The sequence below is a fragment of the Micropterus salmoides genome, unplaced genomic scaffold (assembly GCF_014851395.1).
Source record: "Micropterus salmoides isolate LMB-PRFRI ecotype aquatic unplaced genomic scaffold, ASM1485139v1 Ms_hic_scaffold_7, whole genome shotgun sequence".
Taxonomy (NCBI): Eukaryota; Metazoa; Chordata; class Actinopteri; order Centrarchiformes; family Centrarchidae; genus Micropterus; species Micropterus salmoides.
Window position 1 is genome coordinate 12,509,714 of NW_024044459.1, and position 23,196 is coordinate 12,532,909.

The window sequence follows — 23,196 nt, forward strand, 5'->3', positions numbered from 1 at the left end:
TTTCCTTTGGAAATCAAGGTCCCAGAGTCTGGAGAGAGGCACAGAATCCACGTTGCTTGAAGTCCAGTGTAAAGTTTCCACAGTCAGTGATGGTTTTGGGTGCCGTGTCATGTGCTGGTGTTGGTCCACTGTGAGGTCCAAGGTCAACGCAGCCGTCTACCAGGAAGTTTTAGAGCACTTCATGCTTCCTGCTGCTGACCAACTTTATGGAGATGCAGATTTCATTTTCCAACAGGACTTGGCACCTGCACACAGTGCCAAAGCTACCAGTACCTGGTTTAAGGACCATGGTATCCCTGTTCTTAATTGGCCAGCAAACTCGCCTGACCTTAACCCTATAGAATATCTATGGGGTATTGTGAAGAGGAAGATGCGATACGCCAGACCCAACAATGCAGAAGAGCTAAAGGCCACCATCAGAGCAACCTGGGCTCTCATAACACCTGAGCAGTGCCACAGACTGATCAACCCCATGCCACGCCGCATTGCTGCAGTAATTCAGGCAAAAGGAGTATTGAGTGCTGTACATGCTCATACTTTTCATATTCATACTTTTCAGTTGGCCAACGTTTATAAAAATCCTTTTTTTGTATTGGTCTTAAGTAATAATCAAATTTTTTTTTCGGAGATACTGAATTTGGGATTTTCATTAGTTGTCAGTTTTAATCATCACAATTAAATGAAATTAACATTTGAAATATATCAGTGTGTAATGAATGAATATAATATCCAAGTTTCACTTTTTGAATGGACTTCATAACATGTTTTGTACGTTTTTAGAGCATATTCAAAGTGAAGTGTGTCACTTTAAGAGGTCTCAGTTTTATGACGTCAACTCTGCGTCTCTCAGTCCGCGCTTTGCTCGCTGAGAGGTGGTAAGGATTTTTCTGCTGGTTATCATTAGTTTATTTCGTTTCTTAGACAACACAACATAACAATATGCAGTTATAAAGTGAATGCTAGTCTTAAGAGTGTTGTGTAGTTCAAATACAAACCTTGTAAACACACTTTTTGCAAGTTATATAGGACACATGTTTTTTAGGGCTACGGGGTTTCCTGTGTGTTTATTTGCTAATAGGGAACTGATGAACAGCGTGTGTGGAAGAGACTGCATGTTACAGAGCATTTCTTGTTTTCTACTGATTTGTACAGATACCACTGCTTTACAGCCTGCATTAAAGGAGCAACCAGTTGCTGTTTGTAGTCCAGGTCCTTCCTTCAATCAGCACAGTCGCAATCACAAAACACAACGCAGATCACACAGACGTTAACGGATGTGCATCCAGCCAGATGGACGGCAGACCAGGCACGCCCGTTACAATGGCAGCAGCAACTGAGTTGCACTGATGCAATTGTGTGAACTCTGAATGCTCCTCTGATTGACAACACATTCAAGTTTTGAATGAGACACAATAGGCCTACAGGGATTTGTAAGAAAGTTTACAGGAGCATTTTTCTGAAAAAATCTCAAGTCAAGTTTTATTTAAAGCAGAGACAACAGGGAGGGTACATGCAGAAAGACAGATTCAAAAAGAAATCTTGCATATGGTCCACCAAGTCCCAAACTTTAATTGCCTCCTAATGTGACCATGTGAGACACAATCATGGTCGTGGCCGGAGACGCCTCTGGGGTCATGGCCACCACGCTGGTGAGGCCCGTTGTGTTATAATCTGACAACACAAGCAGCGTAAATTCTTACTGCATCCAACATGCTATAGGCTAGTAGGCCATCTAGCCAATATTAATAGTTTACATGATTTTGAATTATGAAGTAGGCCAAGGCTGATCATCAACTGTTGTAAACTTTGTTGTGTAGTCAATGTAGTTTTTACTGTTAAAAACCAGTAGCAGGTTTATTAAACCCTACAAGCATGAAACAGAAGCTCACCTCCATCAGTATCTTGTTGCCACAAAAAATCTGTTGTGCAAAAGACATTAAAAATTAAGTTAGTGTCAGTATGTAGCTCTGAAACATTTTAACCACCACAAGTGTTCTTACCCCTCTCTGCAGCTCATCATCCTGACTTTCTGTTGTTCCTCCAACTGGCAAACCAGAGTCTATAGGACAGCACAGTCTGTTAATCACCACTACTTTGTTACAGCTAATTGACATTTCAGGAATTTTCAGAACTAATGGGAAGGCATAGCTTACGCTCGTAGCCACAAGATTTCTGAAAGAGTAACCTTACTTTTACATTTGCTGTAGGCTACAGCACTACCAATTTTTAAACACAGCCTATGCTTTAAAGAGGAAAAATATAAAAAATAAACCTTTGGTAAACCACACAGTCAGCACGAAAACAAGCAAGGCCCGAAGAGCTCCCATTGTTCCATTCTCCAAGTGAAGATGCCACCTGTGCCACCATGTGGGGTTTAAAAAGGCCCTGAGCTGGGAATGACGTCACACCCGAGTTGACGGCGTTCCTGTTAACAAGTCGGAAAACCTTGCTCGGCCAGCTGTTTGTTTACAACTAGCCAGATTAGCCATTCATACACCGGTTGATAAAAAAAACGCATTGTGTGGTATTTTGTAACGGTGGGAGACAGAACGGACCCAAACGCAACGCTGAGGGTTAGAGAAAGAGGTTTATTGAGGAGAAGGGGGTTCGAGGCGAGGGCGGGTGGAAGGAGGGGGAGAGGCTGACGAGGACACGGGGAACCAAGAAGCTGGAGGAACGGAGGGCACTTAGGTTGGAGGCTTGAGGGAGGCTGGCAGACGGATAGGAGAGGGCGCGGAGACTGGGGTCCAGGCGAGGTGCGAGAGGAGAAGCCGGAGGGCGTCGTGGAGGCGGCGGGAGGAGGAGGCAGGTCGAGCGAGCCCGGCTGGCCGAGCTGGGAGGCAGAGGTGAGTGAACCTGGCAGGGGGAAACAGAGAGACAGGGTTAGTAAGCAATGGGGACGTGAAGCAAGAGGGAATTTTAGAAAGAGCCAGAACGAAGCGGCGACACCAGGTCAGGAGCTGCGACGATCGAGCGAGGATGGAGTGGAAAGCCGGGGTAGATATACTGGTTGTGATGAGGCTGATGGCTGGCAGGTGCGGCGGCTGGGGATGGAGGTTGACGAGGTGCAGGTGTGGGTAGCCAGCCGGGCTCCGGAGCAGGGAGGGAGAGAGCACATACACAGAGAGAGAGAGAGGGCACAGGAGAAACCAGAAAGTGAGGGAAAGGAGAAACAGGACACTCACCAACAGCCGGGCTGCCACCGCGACAGGGGCCCAGCCCTCAACGGACACCTCCAGGCGGACCCCCCGGTTTGTCTGGGTGAGCTCGGTAGAAGTCGGACAGGAGGGAAGGATCTAGGATCTGAGTGGCAGAGATCCAGGAGCGCTCTTCTGGGCCGTAGCCGGCCCAGTGCACCAGGTACCGGTAGCCTCGGCCTCTACGTCGCACGTCCAGGAGGCGGCGCACAGTGTAAGCGGGGTGTCCGTCGACCATCCGGGGAGGGGGAGGCGCTGCCACTGGTACAGAGAGGGAGCTGGTGGAGACGGGTTTGATCCGCGAGACGTGGAAGACCGGGTGGACTTTCAGGTGAGGGGGGAGTGTCAGGCGAACTGCGGAGGGGTTGATGACGGCCTCAACGGGATAGGGGCCGATGAACCGGGGGGCGAGTTTCTTGGACGAAGTTTGCAGGGGGAGGTCTCTGGAGGAAAGCCACACCTGTTGTCCTGGCCGGTAGGCGGAGGCTGGAGTGCGATGCCGGTCCGCCAACCGGCGATTGCGGACCGCGGTGTGCTGCAGGGCAGCCGTGGCCTCCCTCCAGATGCGGCGGCAACGGCGGAAGTGGGCCCGTACTGAGGGGACCGCTACTTCTGCTTCCTGGGACGGGAACAGGGGGGGTTGGTAGCCCAGTTAACTCATGAAGGGGGACATTCCAGTGGCAGCGCAAACCTGGGAGTTGTGGGCGTATTCGATCCAGGGGATCTGAGAGCTCCATGAGGCTGGGTTTCTGTACGCCACACACCTGAGTGCCGCCCCCAGGTCTTGGTTGACCCGCTCAGCCTGTCCATTGGTCTGGGGGTGGTAACCTGAAGAGAGGCTGGCGGTGGCGCCAAAGGCGCGGCAGAAGGCTCTCCAGACCTGAGACGTGAACTGAGGCCCCCGGTCGGAGACGATGTCTTGAGGGATGCAATGTAGACGGAAGACATGGTTGATGAGGAGGCGGGCGGTTTCCAAGGAAGTGGGGAGCTTGGGTAGGGGGACAAAGTGGGCGGATTTGGAGAAACGGTCGATGATGGTGAGGATGACTGTGTTCCCGTTGGATCTGGGGAGACCGGTGACGAAGTCTAAGGCGATGTGGGACCAGGGGCGACCGGGGACCGGGAGGGGGCGGAGCAGAACGGCGGGTGGCTGATGGGAGGATTTGGCACGGGCGCACACCTCACAGGCGGCAACAAAGGACCGACAGTCCTTATCCATGGAGGGCCACCAGAATTGCTGGCGAAGTAGGAAGAGGGTACGGGCCATCCCGGGGTGGCAACTGAATCTGGAGGCGTGCGCCCACTGGAGAACCTGGGAGCGGACACTCGACGGGACGTAGAGGCGGTTAGGAGGCTCGAGGCCAGGGCCGGGTTCAGTGGACTGGGCGCAGCGAACAGCGGATTCTACCTCCCAAACTATAGAGGCGATGAGGCAGGTGCGGGGCAGAATGGTGTCCGGGGGGTTCGGGGGAGTGTCCGGGGAATGGAGTCGGGAGAGAGCGTCTGGCTTGGTGTTTCGGGATCCAGGACGGTAGGAGAGGGAGAAGTTGAACCTATCGAAAAATAGGGCTGTTGGATGTAGGAGAGATTCTTGTGATCGGTCAGGACTAGGAAAGGGAGCTCAGCCCCCTCAAGCCAGTGCCTCCACTCCTCTAGGGCCAGCTTAATGGCCAGCAGTTCTCGGTCCCCCACGGTGTAATTTCGTTCGGTGGGGGAAAGACGGTGGGAGAAGAAGGCGCAAGGGTGAAGCTTGTTATCTTTGGGGGAGCGCTGGGAGAGGCAGGCGCCGACGCCCACGTCCGAGGCGTCCACCTCGACCAGGAACTGAAGGGAGGGGTCAGGGTTGGTGAGGACGGGGGCGGAGGTGAACAGGGACTTGAGGTGGGAGAAGGCTGCAGCGGCCTCGGGAGACCAGACAAAAGGGACCGAGGTGGAAGTGAGGCGGGTGAGGGGGGCGGCAACGGTGCTGAAATTGCGGATCAAGCGGCGGTAAAAGTTTGCGAAACCTCGTCCGCGCCCGAGTCAATCAGGGCCCTGAGAGGATGGGTGACGTTCCCCCAGGTAATGGAGGCATCGAGTAGGACGTGGGGGTTGGGAGAGGGGACCCTAGGGGCAGTAGTCCCAACCCTACTGGCGAGCAGGTGCTTTTGGGCGAACAGGGCAGGTGGACAAGAAGTGACCAGGTTTACCGCAGTAAAAGCACTCCCCGGAGAGACGGCGGCGTTCGCGTTCCTCCGGAGAGAGGTGAGTACGGCCTAGCTGCATGGGCTCGGGAGACGGTGGGGCAGAGAGTGCGGGGGGAGCAGGAGGCACAGGCAGGACGGCCAGTCGGAGCGCGGGGACGGCAGGGCAGAGGCCCGAGACGGTGTGAGGCTGGAGCGGGAGGAGGAGGAAGCGCGGGCAACACGTTCCCTCTCTCTCTCCCACAGGCGGTTGTCGAGATCAGTGGCTACCTCGACCAGAGCATCGAGACCCTCCGGGGCGTCCCTAACGGCCAGCAGGTCTTTAATCCGGTTATTGAGGCCGTCCAGGAACATGCACCGGAGAGCCTCACTGTTCCAACCCCAGTTGGCCGCCAGAATACGGAAATCCACCGAGTACTCCGCCACGCTCCGATCACCTTGGCGGAGGGAGAGGAGGCGACCAGGCGTCTCTCTCCCTCGCACCGGGCGATCGAAGACTCTCCGCATCTCCTCAACAAAGGAGGAGTAGGAGGAGAAAACGTGGGGCTGGCCCCCACTGACGGCTGCGTACCAGGCCAAAGCCCGGTCGCGGAGTAACCCAGCGACGTAACAGATCTTAGCCTCGTCGGATTGGGTGACTCGCGGGGAGAGTACGCGCCTACTGGGGCGCTTGGGACAAAATCGGCGGAGAGCGAACGAGGAGGAGACTGAGAGGGGGACAGAGGGCGTGTGGAGCAGGGGTCGGGGAGCCGCGCACTGAGACGCCGCACCTCCTCGCCCAGGGAGCAGAGCGCATCGGACACCGACTGGAGCCGGGCCGCATGCTGGTCGAGGACCGCTCCCTGGGAGGCGACGGCGCGGATGACTTCCAGCGGAGTGGGATCGGTCGAGGGGGGAGGAGAGGGGGAGCGTGCTGGGTCCATAGTGGCTCGATTGTTCTGTAACGGTGGGAGACAGAACGGACCCAAACGCAATGCTGAGGGTTAGAGAAAGAGGTTTATTGAGGAGAAGGGGGTTCGAGGCGAGGGCGGGTGGAAGGAGGGGGAGAGGCTGACGAGGACACGGGGAACCGAGAAGCTGGAGGAACGGAGGGCACTTAGGTTGGAGGCTTGAGGGAGGCTGGCAGACGGATAGGAGAGGGCTCGGAGACTGGGGTCTGGGAGGCAGAGGTGAGTGAACCCGGCAGGGGGAAACAGAGAGACAGGGTTAGTAAGCTATGGGGACGTGAAGCAAGAGGGAATTTTAGAAAGAGCCAGAACGAAGCGGCGACACCAGGTCAGGAGCTGCGACGATCGAGCGAGGATGGAGTGGAAAGCCGGGGTAGATATACTGGTTGTGATGAGGCTGATGGCTGGCAGGTGTGGCGGCTGGGAATGGAGGTTGACGAGGTGCAGGTGTGGGTAGCCAGCCGGGCTCCGGAGCAGGGAGGGAGAGAGCACATACACAGAGAGAGAGAGAGGGCACAGGAGAAACCAGAACCGCGACAGTATTTACTCACACTAAACACTGTAGCAACACGTCCAGAGACAGCTGTTGGACAACACTTTGTGTACGAACATTTCTATGAGTCACAAGTACACAGAAGTGCTAATAAACAGTATAAACTACAGCTTTCACTAACCGTTGATACCCCGACAGCCATCTTGGATCACGAGACCTCTGCTTTCCGAGTCGGAAACCTGACTTCAGGGGGCGTTCCAGCTGAAAGTTCCAACTGGGAACTAGGAAATTCCGACTTTCCATGTCAAGTGGAACGCACCATAATTGTCGCTCACCTCAGCGGAGTCTGTGGGCCTTTCTCATTTCTCAGTTACAGCATCTCTTTTACCTGTGTGTATATTCAGTGACTTTTTGGACTAAAACTATTATATTATGTGAGTGTATAAATATCCGTATTTTGAACATGATAAATGTCATATTGAGTTAATACTAAATGTATTGATCTAACATGGTACGGTCCATATTCATTAGTCACAAAATAACAAAGGCTACCACCTTACATACAGTGTATACAATGCTGCACCCTGCGCTAGTGTATGTATAGGCTACACTAGCGCAGTGAATTCAATTGGACCAATCAGAATCAAGGTTTTCAAATCGACGCCCCAATCACACTGCGTGAAAGTCCGCTGCGAGTACCTCACGGTCAGGTTACTGTGTCAAGTTAACGTATTGTTATTGAGAGGGAAGCTAATTTTGGCCAGAAAAGCATGTTGTTTCCCAGGTTTGCTTTGTTTTACTTTCCCGACTCGGACATGGCAAAGGTGGACACCATAGACAAAATAAGAAAAGAGCACAGAAGAGAAGAGGAATATCAGGCCACACACAACTTCAATGTGAAGAGAGGTGTGCCTGGCAAGTGCTAACTTAGCAGGAGAGTACAGATGCAGATACTGACGGCAAAAATCCTCCTTCTTTGGGGTGAGTTGATTATTGTTAGCAAAACACGACATTTGTGTAGCCTAACTAACATTGAATTCACTCTGGGTTTGAAAATACTTTTCCTAGTTAGATAGCCGGTGTGCATTAGCTAATACTTGCTAACATGTGGATTTATAACTAATTTTCTGATAGTTATTAGCTGACTTTAGTTAACTAGCATCTTAATAGCTTCATAATCTAGACAGCAAGTTTTGTCTGCCTTAGAACCAGTGATGGGAGTAATGCGTAACTAAAGAAACGCAATTACGGTCATGTATTGCTTTTTGCTGTAACGCAATAACCTTAAATAAGGCATTACTATTAAAATGTTGGTAATGTTACCAGTTACAATCTCGCGTAATGCTTGTTACAAAGCATTTTACCCCGAAATTAGGATGGACGTATGGATGGATGCATGGATGCATATATAATTCAAAAACACCACAAAAGATTTTTCTACTGCAAAACATTTCTACCTGTTGCTGTAATTTGATGGTTGAGAATGTAGGCAGGCCTGTGCATGCGTGTGGGTGAGCACTCAATTCAGCTTTTGTACTGTTGAGATGACCAGTGAGGGCATTATCAGAGTATAAATGCAATTATTATAATGCTGTCTATATGCTGAAGAATAGGTTAACATTTCTATAATAGAATACGCTAATGTCCATACTTACATTGAAGAAGTTATCGATTACTGTAATCATTATTCTTGCCCTTATCTTCTGTAGAGACATCACTACAGTCGTCATTTTTGTGAAATAATGTTTTTGTGTCTTGCAATGCATGACCACACTATATAATAGCATGTGATGTTATATAAAATACTGCTCATCTCTATGTACATTTGTATGGTCATATATCCTTTATTCAACCTACCATTTGCCAAATTTAACCAACTTAATCCTGGGCCCAGATGTGGGTCTGAATTTCCTGCCTTAGCTCAACAAAATCAAATAATAAATGATAAGAAAAATTTGCCATAAGAATCGGTGTTTAATCAAGATATGCAAATGAAGAACTACACTAGGTGGAAGTACTGCCGTAGCTGTGAATATTTAACTTTATCTGCTACTGTATTTTTAACTTTAGGGAGCTTTCTGGGATCGTTGCCTCACTCTATGATGTCTTAAGGAGGCCATGAAAAGTGGCTCACCAAAAATACCTTGTCCTAATCAAATTGTTATAGCTGTAATAAGAATTTGTCTTTCCATCTCTCTGTTTGTCTGTCTGTGTGTGTGTATGTATGACCACTTCCAATAATCCAGTAGTATCTGGTGTTTACTTTTGTTAACTGTTATAATACTTCTGATTGTTACTTGTTCTACCCAGAATACTCTTGCTGATTCTGATGTTACGGTCCTCAAGAAAATGTTTGAAAGCACAACCTCGACGCTGATATTTGTAAAGGAGATACTGGCCCAATCCACGTTCACAGGGAAGTCTGGCATTCAAACCTCAAAGGGCCAGCTGGACCCTCAAAAGCTGAATGTGCTCGTAGGTATGTCTGGCTCCTGCATGTTTTTGCTCTTTTCTTGTGAAAAAATAAATAGATTAAAAATACTGTAATAGGTGTAAGAAATTGGCTACTTTTGTACTTCACATATTGACTGCTGTGTTAATGTGACATGTTGACAGCACAGTTGTTAAGCAGGTCTTTATGTTATGTTATTTTTTGTACCTGTTTAATAACATTTTATCATACAGCCCCTTGGCTGATTGTACAGAAGTGTTTATGTAATGTTTTTGATCATGTTGTAATGGAAGAACTGAGCATTAAATGGGTGGGGTTCCTTGTTGAAAAACATTTCACCTGAACCTAAACGGTTAGGATTATCAGAACAGTGAGACATGATGACATATTACATGATGTTATATTGTGTTTCAGCAACTTTGAACAAAAATAAAAAATCTGACAATGCTAGGTGGTTAATTAGAGGTAAATTTTGCTTGTAAAATTAAACAAAATAATGTTTTCCCCTGGTGTTTTGGCCTGCTTGTTTGTGTCTCCTCCTTTCCCCCTGTGTGTGCTCTCCCTCTCTCTCTGCTCCTGAGCCAGTTGACAGTCCGCACCTGCACCTCATCGGCCACCTCCTCTGCCTGCCACACCTGCCAGCAATCAGCCTCATCTCTGACAGTACTTCAACCCCGGTTCTCCAGTCAATCGCTGCTTGATCGTTGTTGCTCCAGACCTGGTGTCACCGTTTGCCTCAAGCCTTTTTTCCTTCATCTCCGTTTCCCTATTCTTGGTTTGTCCCTGTGTCTAACCCTGTCTGTCTGCCTTCCCCCAGGTTCACTCACCCTCGTCCTCTGTCAAGTCAGCTGGGCTCGCCACCCTGCCCTCTCCCCTCGGACCTCCTCCTGGCTCCTCCCCGTGCTTAGCCAGTCAGCCTGCCACCACACTCCTCCACCAACCCTCCCGGTCACTTCTCCCGTGCCTCCTCTCTTCCTCGGTCCCCAGTGGCTCCCGGCTCCCTTGTCTAAGTCGCCTCGGTTCCCCGTGCTTCCCCGGCATCCACCTCTCCCTCACCTCCACTCCCTCAACCCCTTTTTCCCTAAATAAAAACTTTTCATCCTGAGCGTTGCTTTTGGGTCCACTCTGTCCACACCATAACAGTTTCTAAATACCACAGCGTCGGCTGTGCAAGTCCTCTTCAACGTACGAACTTAAGTATATTTCTTTTTCACCTGGGTGTGATTTTTGTAAGATGGAGGAATGATATGTTTTATATATATTAAGGATTTCAAATAAATAACAAAACAAGCATAAACATTATTAAAAACATGTAGTAAATAAAAAAAGTCTATATTGTTTTAATAATGCATACATTCAATTAACCTAATCTGCATGTCTTTGCAGTGTGAGATGAAACTGGAGCACCCGGAGTAAACCCATGCAAACACGGAGAGAGAACCAGAACTGAACACCAGTCCTGGCTTACTGGTTTCCCACCCATGAAAATGCACACATTTGATAATATTTTAGATGTGTGGAGTCTGATTCCCCTTCACAAAAACTCCAGGACCAGAGGGGAGTGTACCTGAGGAAAGAGAATGAAACAGAGAGTGTAGGATATTTTATGTATAAAAAAAGAATAGACAGTAAACCAATGTCAGCTATTATCATAGAGCCATCTGTTTTGTGTTTGTAGTTCCTACCTGAATAACAGTCCTTGGGCACACAGGTGGTCGCCAGACAGGCATCCCCAAAAAATGTCTGTCCTGCCTCTTGTGTCGGGTACTTTTTTGAGGCTAGCTGGAATAAAACACTGGCTACTGCACACAAAAGCACACACAAAGAAAATAAGAAAGCAATCTATAAACTAAAACGTAAGTGTGAATTACGATCTGACAAATGAAAATGGCTGATGATTTAGATGTCTCACTTTGAGACTCCAGAGCAAAGTTGGGCAAAGTGTCAACTGCCGTAGCAGGTTGTTCATCCTTTTTATTTTATTTCTTTAACCTCAGCAGATCGTCCTGCAGCTGTCTGAGTTGCGTCACCACGTCCTGTAAGGGAGAAGAGATTAGTTAAATAATGCTGCATGTTCAAAATGTTGGGATAGTAACACAATTTGTGTTTCATGTGTAAGTGAGAACATCTTCGGACTCTGATTGCATTTAGTTGCACTGGAAGAATAAAAACGTTTTATCTAAAGAGACAGCCAAGCCGCTTTCATGGGCCTTATTGTAGTCGTGACAATAGATGAGACTGACGATAGTTAGTTATATTTATTTTCACTATAATTCCATGAAACACGATGACAGAATATTTGACTATTTGGGATTCATACAATTTCTGTAATAAAACATTGAAAATCCTTTCAGATGGGGGATGCTGGGAAAAAATCTTATCAAATGGGGATCTGTGGTCTAACTTGTGGCAGTTTAGGGGTCCTTGAAATGAAAACGTTTGAGAAAAACCATTGTTCCATTGTGAAGCTCAATTTGTTGTATTGAGCTGAAAATGACACGTGCACTCAATGCAAAAAATACTGTCAGATTCAACCAATCTGAGAGCAGAGAAAAAAACAACCAAAATCAAACACTATTTTAGTTTTTTTTTAATTTATTGATTTTATGATTTTTAAAAATTTGAAATAGGCGGGGAAACCGGAGCAACCAGAGGAAACCCATGCCAACACGGGGAGTATAGAAACTCCATACAGCAAAGCTCAAGGCAGGGAGTCCAACTCAGATCTTTGCTGTAAGGCCACAGTGTTAAACACTGAGCTGCAGTGCGGCACTGAGCGTTTCTCACAGCGGACATTTTGACCCAAGTGTAAATGGTAAATGATCTGTACTTGTATAGTGCCTTTCTAGTCTTTACGACCACTAAAAGCACTTTTACACTACATCACATTTAGCCCATTCACACTATGAGGCAGAGGCTAAGGCGCCATCTGCCATCAGAAACAGAACTGCTACTGTACGTCAAAATGGCCGCTGTGAGAAAGGTTCAGGTCAGTGTGAGACAGCTGAGCTGTAAGCTACTGGACCACAACACATGATGCACCACGTGAAGGTCGTGCTTGCAGCTTTTCCCACTGCTGAAAAGAACCTGGCAACTGCGGACTTCTTTGGGGGTGAATTGAAGAGGGCATTTATATGGATTTTCAGATACTTCACAACAGCATCATCAAAAGATGTATGGTTTGATGCCATTGCAGCCTCCAGTATCTTTCTTGGAGAGCCAAACTCCCGGTCAAGGTCTTTAATCATGGCTTTGTTGACTATTGTCATGGAGTTCTTGGTTTTTCTAACAACAGGGCCAGTGAATTTGATCTCATCCACTACCTTGTCTGACAGACGCTTGATGATGGCGTTGACGTCTGCCATCTGCATGGACCTTTTGGTTTTCAAAGGGGCCTTTGTGACAAGCCTCATGAGCAGGTCAGTGATGAATTTGCTGGTCATCTGCTCTGATGTGGAAGAAGAGGAATCATTTGACACTGCGGACAGATCCCCACCTTCACGCACTGGAGTACAGGTGTAATTGATTGCTCTGGGTTCAGAGGTTACTTCTTCAGGAGCTCCTGAAGTCACCTCGACATTGCATTTGCGCAATTGCTGACTGTCAACATGAACCCTGACATTCAAGTTCTCACCATCAAAATCCATGCAGACGGATGCAGAAACTTCATCATCATTAATAGATGATATTCTTGAAGTCTGCCTGTTGCTGGCTTCAGGGCACTCCAGCCTGATAGGGGCATTTTCTGGTGGTGGGGTCAGCACTGTTGTGATTAGGTCTTTGATGTCAGTTAAGGCACCTACCACTTCATCGCTGATCTCCATCCAGAGCAGCAGCTGCTGCAAGAACTTTTGCACTGCGTCCTCTGTGGCGGTATATGCCTTCGTCCTGACAGGGGCAGAGGCACTTCTCACCCTTTGGACCGTGGGAATCTTATATGTCTGGCGAGCCATCAGATTACCGTATATTTTGTCAGTCAGCTCCTTTGAAAACTTCATGATCACGCCCGTGGATTTGATGTCTTCCAGCGCTTTGTTGGATTTTGCTGCAGCGTTCTCTGGAAGGTTGAATTTATTAAACAAGCTTTCAACATCTTTTTTGATGTTCTCAAAATCTAGTTGAGAAAACTGCTGCTCTCTCATGCTGATCAATGTGGAGTTGCTGGTTGGATCACTAGATGCACGTCTGGGCCTTGGAGAATAAGGAACAGTTCCTGGTAAAATGCCATCAATAGCTTCTTCAAAGTCATCCTCTTCCATGGGTTTAGGCTGACAGGAATCTGGGTTGGGTCTCACAAGGAAGTCTGCGTGTTTTGTCTTCAGCTCGTTCATCATTTTGACAAACTGTTTTTTAGCAAACTTGAAAAAGCTGCGTTTGCAAACTGCTTGGTCGGCACTGGCGGTACCTTGTGAAGGTGCGGCCTGTGAGACAAGAAAGTCTCTCACTTTATCAAATATTAACCCTATATTAAAATGAGGTCTTGGTGAGCATCTTTTGTCACTGCTGCTAGCTACATCTCCCAAGTCCTGAGAATGCAGGTCATCTAATACAGTTTTGACAATGTCAGATGCTACATTATGAGCTTCCAGAGAGGTTCTGGGAGAAAGGACAGCATTTTCAGCCTCTTCTGTAAGGTCTCGTGTCTTACTGGACCATTTGGCAAGGATGTCAGTCACAGCTTCAATCACTGAGGGGATGGAGATCTCGGATTTTACGCTCCGAGGCAGTTCACGTCTCTCTGGTTCCTTCATTTCCATAATCTCTTCTGGAGATTCAGAGCTTTTGTGTGGAGCATACATATTTTCTGCACTCTCACATTTGTCTTGTGGGACTTGAAAAGCACAAGCAATGCTACCAGGGAGGGAGTCTCTGAATTGAGTGTTGAAGTTCTCCAAAACTGTACTCACAGCAGCCTGAGATGCACTCTTTTGCATGTGCTCCTGAAACACTGTCATATTCGTCAAGATGTCCACAGAGAGTATCCCATCAGCCACTGTAGCTTGTGTGGCTGAGTCCAAAGTCCCTTCAGCTAACATGTTCCACTGTGCTGTAGATATTCTTGCGAAATGTTTTATTACGATGGGCAGAAGAGGTGTGATAGTGTTGTCCATCTGGAAACCGGTTTGGTCCATTTTGGTATGTTCTGTTCACAAAGCTCTGCTTTTCTTCCGTTTATTTGAAACTTACTGTAAAGTGTTTAGTAATGTGTAGAGTAAGTAATTTTCGTGGAAATTGTATCTTGCTTAATGTTTTCACTACTGTCTACCTCACTATGGTTTCTGACTGTGGCCTGGAAGTCCCTTGTCAAGAGTGAAAACTGAATGTAGAATGTAGTTACCAGCACACTTTATATAGTCAGGACTATATGACATCACGTGTATTGATTCACATCAAAGCACAGCGTCACACATCAAAGGAATTTGAATTTAAACACAAAGTCCTGCAGGCAGCCACAAATTTCCCTTATTGACTTTATTGAGAACGTCAGCATATACATACAACATATAAAGACATTCATCATTTCATTGTCCAGGGGTATAAAAATAATTGAACATTCATTACGATCACAGCAATTAATCATTTACAACCAGCGCCGATCACGCGTCAGAGGCAATGGAACTGGAACACAAACCCACGCGTGCAGCAGGCGTCTGCACACGCAGCAATCAATCAATCTTGCACGAACCAGCCAATTAGCTGCAGGACTTTATTTCTTAGCTACCGTGTGGAAATAAATTCTCAAATTGAATCGAAATATGTTCTCATACGATCACCGATTGTCATATGCCAAAATAAATAAAGTGTGAATTAATCTTATCTTGTGTGGTCAATAAATTATGCCTCTCCTCTGCCAGCACTGCCTAACGTTATAATGGTTACAGTATCATTTTTTTGACATTAAACAGGCAATCAATGCTGTCAGGTCAGTATCAAAGCCATTATTGGATAAAATACTGTAAAATTCGCCTTTTTTGCAATCTGTGCGCACGAGTTTAGCGGTTCATGATTTCGGTAGAAACAAGTCTGAGTCCAGTTTAATTAAATTTATATTATTAAATGATGAGTGCTCCTGACAGTAGGGGGAAGGTTCAAAGTACTAATGTAAGAAAATGACAAGCCTGTTCTGTTGACTTGCACTGTGACCCAGGAGCAGATCACTTTTTGTAAATAATGAATGCCCTTTACCAATAGTTTGCAACTTGTTAAGTAATACTGGTCATTTCATTTTATTTTATTTCAACGTGTTTTGGTCTGCTGTACCTTTTATTGTCCAGGAATTTATTTTTGTAATGTACAGAAGATTAAAGTTTTCTAGTTGTCTGTATGTGTGTGTTTTAAAATACATTTTTTTACTGATATTTATTATGCTATACGGGCATTCAGCAAGGTATTTTTAATGCATTAATAATGAATTATTGTCTTACTGAATGGTTTCATAAAGCAGCTTTGTAGTATATTGATAGCGGCTCTTGGAGTATACTAGTAAGAAACTAATAATCAGAAATGTTAATAATAATGTTCAAAACATATTTAAGCTGTTAGCACAAAAGTTTAAATAAGTATATTTAAATTAGAGTAAATTTATTTAAAGTTGTTCCATTTTAACACAGCTAAGTATATTAAAATATATTGCAATTATTTTAAAGTTGAGTTTAAGTATTTCTAAAAGAACACTTAACATACTTTAAGTTGTTCCAAAATAACACATTTAATATACACTTAGTATGGTACAATTAAAATGTGATAAGTGCATCAAGAAAAAGTACAACTTTTTCACCGGGGACTTCATACAGCAGGTCCAGGTGACTTCTGGCTGCAGAGTCACTACATATTAATATTTCCTTATAACTAATTTGTTCTATCCATTCCAAAGTCATCAATATTGCCAACAGTTCAACTGTAAACACTCAGATTTTCAGATGTTCTACTTGATAAAAGAACAACAACTGCAGACTCTGTTGCATCTGTTTGCATGTCCTTTGACCCATCTGTAAAAATCTGAATACTTTCCTTACTGTCCCTATAGCTATAATATACATAGTTAAATCAGCAGTTTTATTATTGCATTTAATCTTACGTAATTCCAAATCTACCCATGGTGTTTCTAATTCCCGACAGGTCTAATAGGCCACACCACATTTGCGCCAAACTCTTTATCATACTCCTGCGTCTCAACCACAGTGGCATTTCACCTGCTTCAACTTGGAGAGCACATACAGGGGAGGTCCTAACCGCTTCTAAACTCACTCTTAAAGCCCAAGCTTGTATAACATCCAGGTCTGCTAATACAGATTACTGAACCGTATACTTCCACCTCATGACATTTATAGCCTACCTTTTTGACACCATATCTAATATGTTCTCTCCATGTTAATAAAATCCATTCCCAAAAAACGAAAACGCTCAAGTCTCTCTAAATTATTTGGTCCGTGTACGTTCTGATAGTTTGTTTTTTCGTTTGAACCACAAAACGAATAAACCACCTTTTTTTTCGTTTGTCGTTTCAAACCAAAAACTAAAACGAAAAAAAAAAAAAGACACGTTCTCCCATTTTTGGTTTCTAAATCCAAAAACAACTAAACCAAATTCAAATAATGGTCCGATTTTGGTTTTATGAAATTCCTATTTTCATTTTCCGTTTGAAGATAGTTAAGAAAAGAGACCGGTGAGCCAGGTGACCCGGAAGTAAGAGTTGGCTATAGATCTTTCAGAACGGTCGGATCAGTAGCATAATGCAGCACTAACGTTATACCAGGGTGACATTAGATGAAAATAAATAAATACACCTGGACCGAGACAAATGCGTTAGCAACAGCAGTTGATTGCATGCTCTATAATATTGTGCATTTATTCATGTAAACAGCAAGAGTCACGTTTTTTTAAGCGCATTGTTTGGTGCAGTACAGTTGGTAGGCTTTTTACTCATAGGGGAGAAGCTGCTCTCATAAAACATAGGAGGGAAGAACTGCTTGGTCAGGTCAAAGTTCAACTAAATAGCCAAAGTTGTCTTTTTCTTGAATTTTTGTTTGTATTTGTTAGTATACAGTTGTACAATATCAGCTTTAATGAACAAAGTGTTTAAACGTTTTGCACATTCTTTCAGAGCCAAAGCCAACACCTGTCTGATTCCAACACCAACAATCTAGTTGATCTCTTCAATCATATCTGCTTGTTGTCACTAAATATTACTGCTCCTCTAAAGGTTAGGCCTACGTCTAAAGCTAGTAAGCAACCTTGGATAAAAGACAGCATTCGCAGCCCAAAAAGGGAATGCAGGAAAGCAGAGCGCAGATGGAAAAATCCAGTCTCCAAGTCCATTACCTCAGTCTGAAGGATTTATTAACCAACTACATAACATTAAGGATGCGAGAACACGCTATTTTTCTGATCTCATTACTACACATAAACACAAAGTGCTCTACAAATAAAGATTATAATTATTATTTTCCTCTATTCATTTTGAGTAATAGGCTGCTCCGGCGCTGCGGAGGGCCTTCCTATACATTTTCACACTATCCTGCCACATTGAATGAGAATCTTCATGATGTGTAAGACGCCGTTTCCTCTCAAGTTTCTGTGATGCTCTCTTTAACTTGCGTGTTTGACTGTTGTACCATAGATTTGTGAGGGATGGACGTTAGCATAGGAGTCTATAGGAGGTATTATGAAACACGGAATTGAGTTACACACTGATGCATTTGAATCCTTAAACTTAACTACAACACCGTCAGATAGGGATCTAGTATTGGAATATTTGCTTGGTGGCTTGAAGTCCAACAATTGGAACTCAAAAGATAATAGATAGTGGTCAGATAAAATGGGATTATGAGGAAAGACCACCAAGTTTTCAATTTCAATACCATATGTTAATACTAGGTAAAGGGTATGGTTGAAACAGTGTGTGGGTTTATGAACGCTTTGACAGAAGCCAACCAATTAAGCCGTGAACTAAATGCAGTGCTGAGGCTCTCATTCTTGACGTCCACATGAATATTAAAATCCCCTACTATCATTACGTTATCTGTTTTAAGGACTAAGTCAGATAAAAATTCTGCAAATTCTGATAAAAACTGGGAGTAAGGACCGGGAACACGGTACACTATAACAAATAAAATCTGCTGCATAGTTGTCCAGGTCGGGTTTGAAATACCGAGAACAAGGCTTTCAAAAGAGCCAGAACTTAGTTTGGGTTTTGACTTGACTAAAAGGTCTGAATGAAATTGAGCTGATACTCCACCTCCTCGGCCAGTGCCTCGAGGTATGTGCGGATTACTATGACTGGGAGGAGTGGATTCATTGAGGCTTACACAATCATGTCCCAGTCAAACAGAACAAATCCATATTATGATCTGATATTAGTTCATTAACCGGTTCAGCTTTTGAAGAGAGGGATCTGACATTTAATAGCCCACACTTAATTTTCATGCTATTATTTTCTTTTGGAGCAGTTGTATTAGTCTTTAAGTTGTTAGGCACAGCTGTTCTTCTGTTCACTTTTGATTTAGGTGGCCGAACAGATATCGTTACTATGGGAATATGAGAGTGATGCATGTTTATACTTACATACAAAATCAAAGATGAGGGTGACTGGCAGGGGGAGCCACTGATGGAAACAGTGCAGGTCTGTGCAGCTGTGGACATAAAGTAGCAGCTTCTGTGGAGGGGGTGTGTGGCGTAAATAGTCAGACACATGGGGCGCATTGTACAGCGTGCTGGATATTACTAACCAACATACGGCTTCCTGATCTGCTGGGATGAACCCCATCAGTCCATAAATGTGTGGAATGGTTCCAAAAAAGATTAAAATTGTCAATAAAATTTTTTTTGCTATAGGCTATCTGTGCAAAAGAGAATAACGTCTCATAAATCTGAAACAAAATTTTCAAGGAAAAGCCTATTTGTGCCTCTTGGACAATCTTGTCCAGATGTGACCGCTCTACGCGTAGCGTTTTGGTCTAATGTGGTTAAGACCTAAATGCAAAAGAAAATTGTCCCAAATTTCATGTGTTTCAGCATTAAGACTTTGCCTAAAATGCACAACACACAAACCATTTGTCATGGTGCGTTCCATTTTACATGTTTTGACAGTTGGAACTTTCAACTGGATCGCCCCCTGAAGTCGGATTTCAGACTCGGAAAGTCGGGACAACCGCACTACCCCGACTTTGTGATACAAGATTGCTGTCAGGGTATCAGTTAGTGAAAGCTGTAGTTTATTAGCACTTCTGTGTACTTGGGACTCAAATGTTCGTACATAAAGTGCTGTCCAACAGATCAAACAAAACAGCTAACCTGGCTAGTTGTAAACAGCTGGCCGAGTGAGGTTTTCCAACTTGTTAACTGGAACGCCATCAATCCCAGCTCTGAGGTAAATGGAACACAGCATCACTCAGTAAAGCTAGCCAGTTTCTCCAACCCAGCCTCAGCAACGTAACCCCCACAACATTTTGTCTTTGGACTAAATAGGCAGGAAATTTGTGGCCCAACCATTTGAGTTGGGTGTACAAAACCAGCACTGATGCAATTTTATACTTGCACTAACGGGGGCGTAGCCATTTTTACTCAAGATCGGCTATTAATAGCTGAATTTGACAGCCATGTCTGATTTTACATACAAGGGTCTACAGCCTTGCAAGTCCAAAATTTATGTGGACAATCAGGTTAATCTACTGAAAAGATTAGGCCATCCTGGCAGCAGCTACTGAGTTGAATTGATGCAGTTGTGTGAACTCTGAATGCTCCTGATTGACAACACATTCAAGTTCTGAATGAGACGCGATAGGCCTACAGGGATTCGTAAGAAATCAAGTAACGTCAGTTTAGTGCCCTTTTCTGAAAGATCTCAAGTCAAGTTTTATTTAAAGCAGAGACAACAGGGAGGGTACATGCAGAAAGACAGGCAAAAGAAGTCTTGCATATGGTCCACCAAGTCCCAAACTTTAATTGCCTCCTAATGTGACCATGCGAGACACAATCAGGGTTGGGTCGTGGCCGGAGACGGCGCTGGGGTCGTGGCCGGAGACGGCGCTGGGGTCGTGGCCGGAGACGGCGCTGGGGTCGTGGCCGGAGACGGCGCTGGGGTCGTGGCCGGAGACGGCGCTGGGGTCGTGGCCGGAGACGGCGCTGGGGTCGTGGCCGGAGACGGCGCTGGGGTCGTGGCCGGAGACGGCGCTGGGGTCGTGGCCGGAGACGGCGCTGGGGTCGTGGCCGGAGACGGCGCTGGGGTCGTGGCCGGAGACGGCGCTGGGGTCGTGGCCGTCACATTGGTGAGGCCCGTCGTGGCCGGAGACGGCGCTGGGGTCGTGGCCGTCACATTGGTGAGGCCCGTCGTGTTCGTCACATTGGTGAGGCCCGTCGTGTTATAGTCTGACAACACAAGCAGCGTATTAAGTTCTTACTGCATCCATCATGCTATAGGCTAGTAGGCCATCTAGCCAAAATATAGTTTACATGATTTTGAATTATGAAGTAGGCTTAGGCTGATCATCAACTGTTGTAGATCTTGTTGTGTAGTTTTTACTGTGAAATGCCAGTAGCAGGTTTATTAAACCCTACAAGCATGAGACAGAATCTACTCACCTCCATCAGCATCTTGTTGCAACAAAAACTCTGTACAGAAGACATTAAAAAGCAAGTTAGTGTCAGTATGTAGCTCTGAAACATTTTAATCACCAGTGTTCTTACCTCTCACTCTCTGCAGCTCATCATCCTGACTTTCTGTTGTGCCTCCAACTGGCAAACCAGAGCCTATAGGACAGCACACGTGCCGTTATTCACCAGCACTTTGTTACAGCTGAATGACATTTCAGGAATTTTCAGAACTAATGGGAAGGCATAGCTTACGCTCGTAGCCACAAGATTTCTGAAAGAGTAACCTTACTTTTACATTTGCTGTAGGCTACAACACTACCAGTTTGTAAACACAGCCTATGCTTTAAAGAGGAAAAATATAAAAAATAAACCTTTGGTAAACCACACAGTCAACACGCAAACAAGCAAGGCCCGCAGAGCTCCCATTGTTCCAGTCTCTAAGTGAAAATGCCACCTGTGCCACATGTGGGGTTTAAAAAGGCCTGTTGTGCTGGTGACACGGCTGTTGCTGATCAGCTCTAATTGTCGCTCACCTCAGTGGAGTCTGTGGGCCTTTCTCATTTCTCAGTTACAGCATCTCTTTTACCTCTGTGTACATTCAATGACTTTTTGGACTATTATATTATGTGAGTGTATAAATATCCGTATTCTGAACATGATAAATGTCATATTGAGTTAATTCTAAATGTGTTGATCTTACAGGGTACGGTCCATATTCATTAGTCACAAAATAACAAAGGCTACCGCCAATTTCATTGGATTTGTATATGAATTTAAAGAGTTGGCTATGTCAAAACTCACAAACTCGTAAAGTCTGAAAAATGTTTCAACACTCTTTTATAAAATTATGTATTAAAAAAGTTTGTACCTAGATGATTTCCATAGCGTCCTCTCCTTGCGTCTCCCACCTGAGATTGCGAGTCGAGGAGTGGGAAGCAACAGGCATTTCATGAAATGAGACATCTTTGCTTCCCGTCATTTTATAGAGACACTAACTGTAATACTGTAAAACTTCAATTAAAAGCCTAGTCCTAATTAGATGCCTGTCCCTTTTACTGGCTTGATGTGGCTGCACATTTTGACAAATAAATGCAGGTCTCAATCATTTTGAGGCCTTGTCTGCTTTTTATAGAAGTTCTTTAGATGGATAAACCCTCTTAAAGCACACTGGGTCGCCAACTTGAGCTGCTTCCAAGCTGCTTAGATTGTGCATACCAATATAAATTTTTAAACCTTTGTCAATAGGGACATGCTACACATCCTTAGATTGTTTAGATTCTACACAATTCAATCGTTTAGTTTATTTTACAAAAAACAATGAGCACCAAAGTATTATTTATACAATATATACCGGCATGATAAATTAATTAAAGGCCTGTCCCAAAAAGAAGCCTGTCCCAGATAGAGGCAGGGTGAGTTCAGTGATTTAAGCTGCCCGGGCTATTAATTGAAGTTTTACGGCAATATTCAACTTGAAAGACTATTTGTCCTACCAGCAACCCATCCCTAAATTTCCACTCCGGCATCCCAGTTTGATGTTGCATTAAGCTTGATTTATGCTCCTGCAAAGGGTCTATGTGCATAGCTACGTCGTAGGCTGCACATGTACCGATTCATTTATACTTGTGCATCGGTGTCTCCATCATTCTGCAATTAGGGGTGAATATGGAGAAGTGTGTTGTTTCCTAGCAAAAGTTATAGTGGGATACAAAATACAAACTGGGATCCAGAGAAGTCTCGTACACTAGAGCTTCTACTGTTCATTAAGCCTTACAAAGAAGTGTTGCATCAAACAATGTCCTGTAACGTGAGCTAAAGTTAACAGGAATGTTGTTTTTGTATAATGTAATTTAATAAAACTATAATTGAGTTACTGAAAAGATCCTGTTACTGAAACAAATAACTGTAAGTTACTGAAACACACTAAAACATTACATTATATACTAAATAAGACATTTTGAAAACATTGCCTTTCCCTCTTTTGTCCCGGATTGAATGTGCCCCTCTGACAAAACAATTGGCCCCAGCCTGGCCCCCTTAATAAAATTGGTCTAGAACCACCACTGCCACTCGTCTCATCCAGTACAGTTCCAGACGGGCTCTGTGTCTGTCAGATGGTCTAAAGGGGGTAGCCTACTACCATATCAGCAGAGCAATAACGCAGGGCAATGCACAGCAGGTGGGCAGGTAGATTTTGTTAAAATGTTATGACTTCATTCTCATCAGGTAACGATTTTATTCTTGTAATATTACGACTTTTGTCTCAAAATATTATTCTGCAAATGTGAAATTTGGGAGAGATTCTGAATGTGCAGAAAGTTTTGAGCATAAG

At 45.0% G+C, this 23,196-nt stretch overlaps 1 protein-coding gene and 1 long non-coding RNA gene across 3 annotated transcripts; one reads left to right on the plus strand and one right to left on the minus strand.

Annotated features, from left to right (window-relative positions):
* Window positions 1-1,467: 1,467 nt before the first annotated feature.
* Window positions 1,468-21,332, minus strand: LOC119892366 (vegetative cell wall protein gp1-like). 2 transcript variants are annotated; one of them, XM_038704570.1, is made up of 5 exons: window positions 21,236-21,332; window positions 20,958-21,020; window positions 20,853-20,882; window positions 20,237-20,639; window positions 1,468-1,591 (listed from the first exon to the last, which is right to left on the minus strand). In XM_038704570.1, the coding sequence occupies exons 1-4, from the start codon at window positions 21,327-21,329 to the stop codon at window positions 20,248-20,250; spliced, it is 579 nt and encodes a 192-aa protein (XP_038560498.1). In that variant the 5' UTR covers window positions 21,330-21,332; the 3' UTR covers window positions 1,468-1,591; window positions 20,237-20,247. The 2 variants fall into 2 exon arrangements, with proteins under 2 accessions (XP_038560498.1, XP_038560496.1); XM_038704568.1 differs by lacking the exon at window positions 1,468-1,591 and having other exon boundaries at window positions 20,097-20,639.
* Window positions 10,372-10,921, plus strand: LOC119892367. Its single transcript, XR_005442542.1, has 2 exons — window positions 10,372-10,501; window positions 10,659-10,921. It is a non-coding gene; the product is annotated as an uncharacterized LOC119892367 (long non-coding RNA).
* Window positions 21,333-23,196: the final 1,864 nt, after the last annotated feature.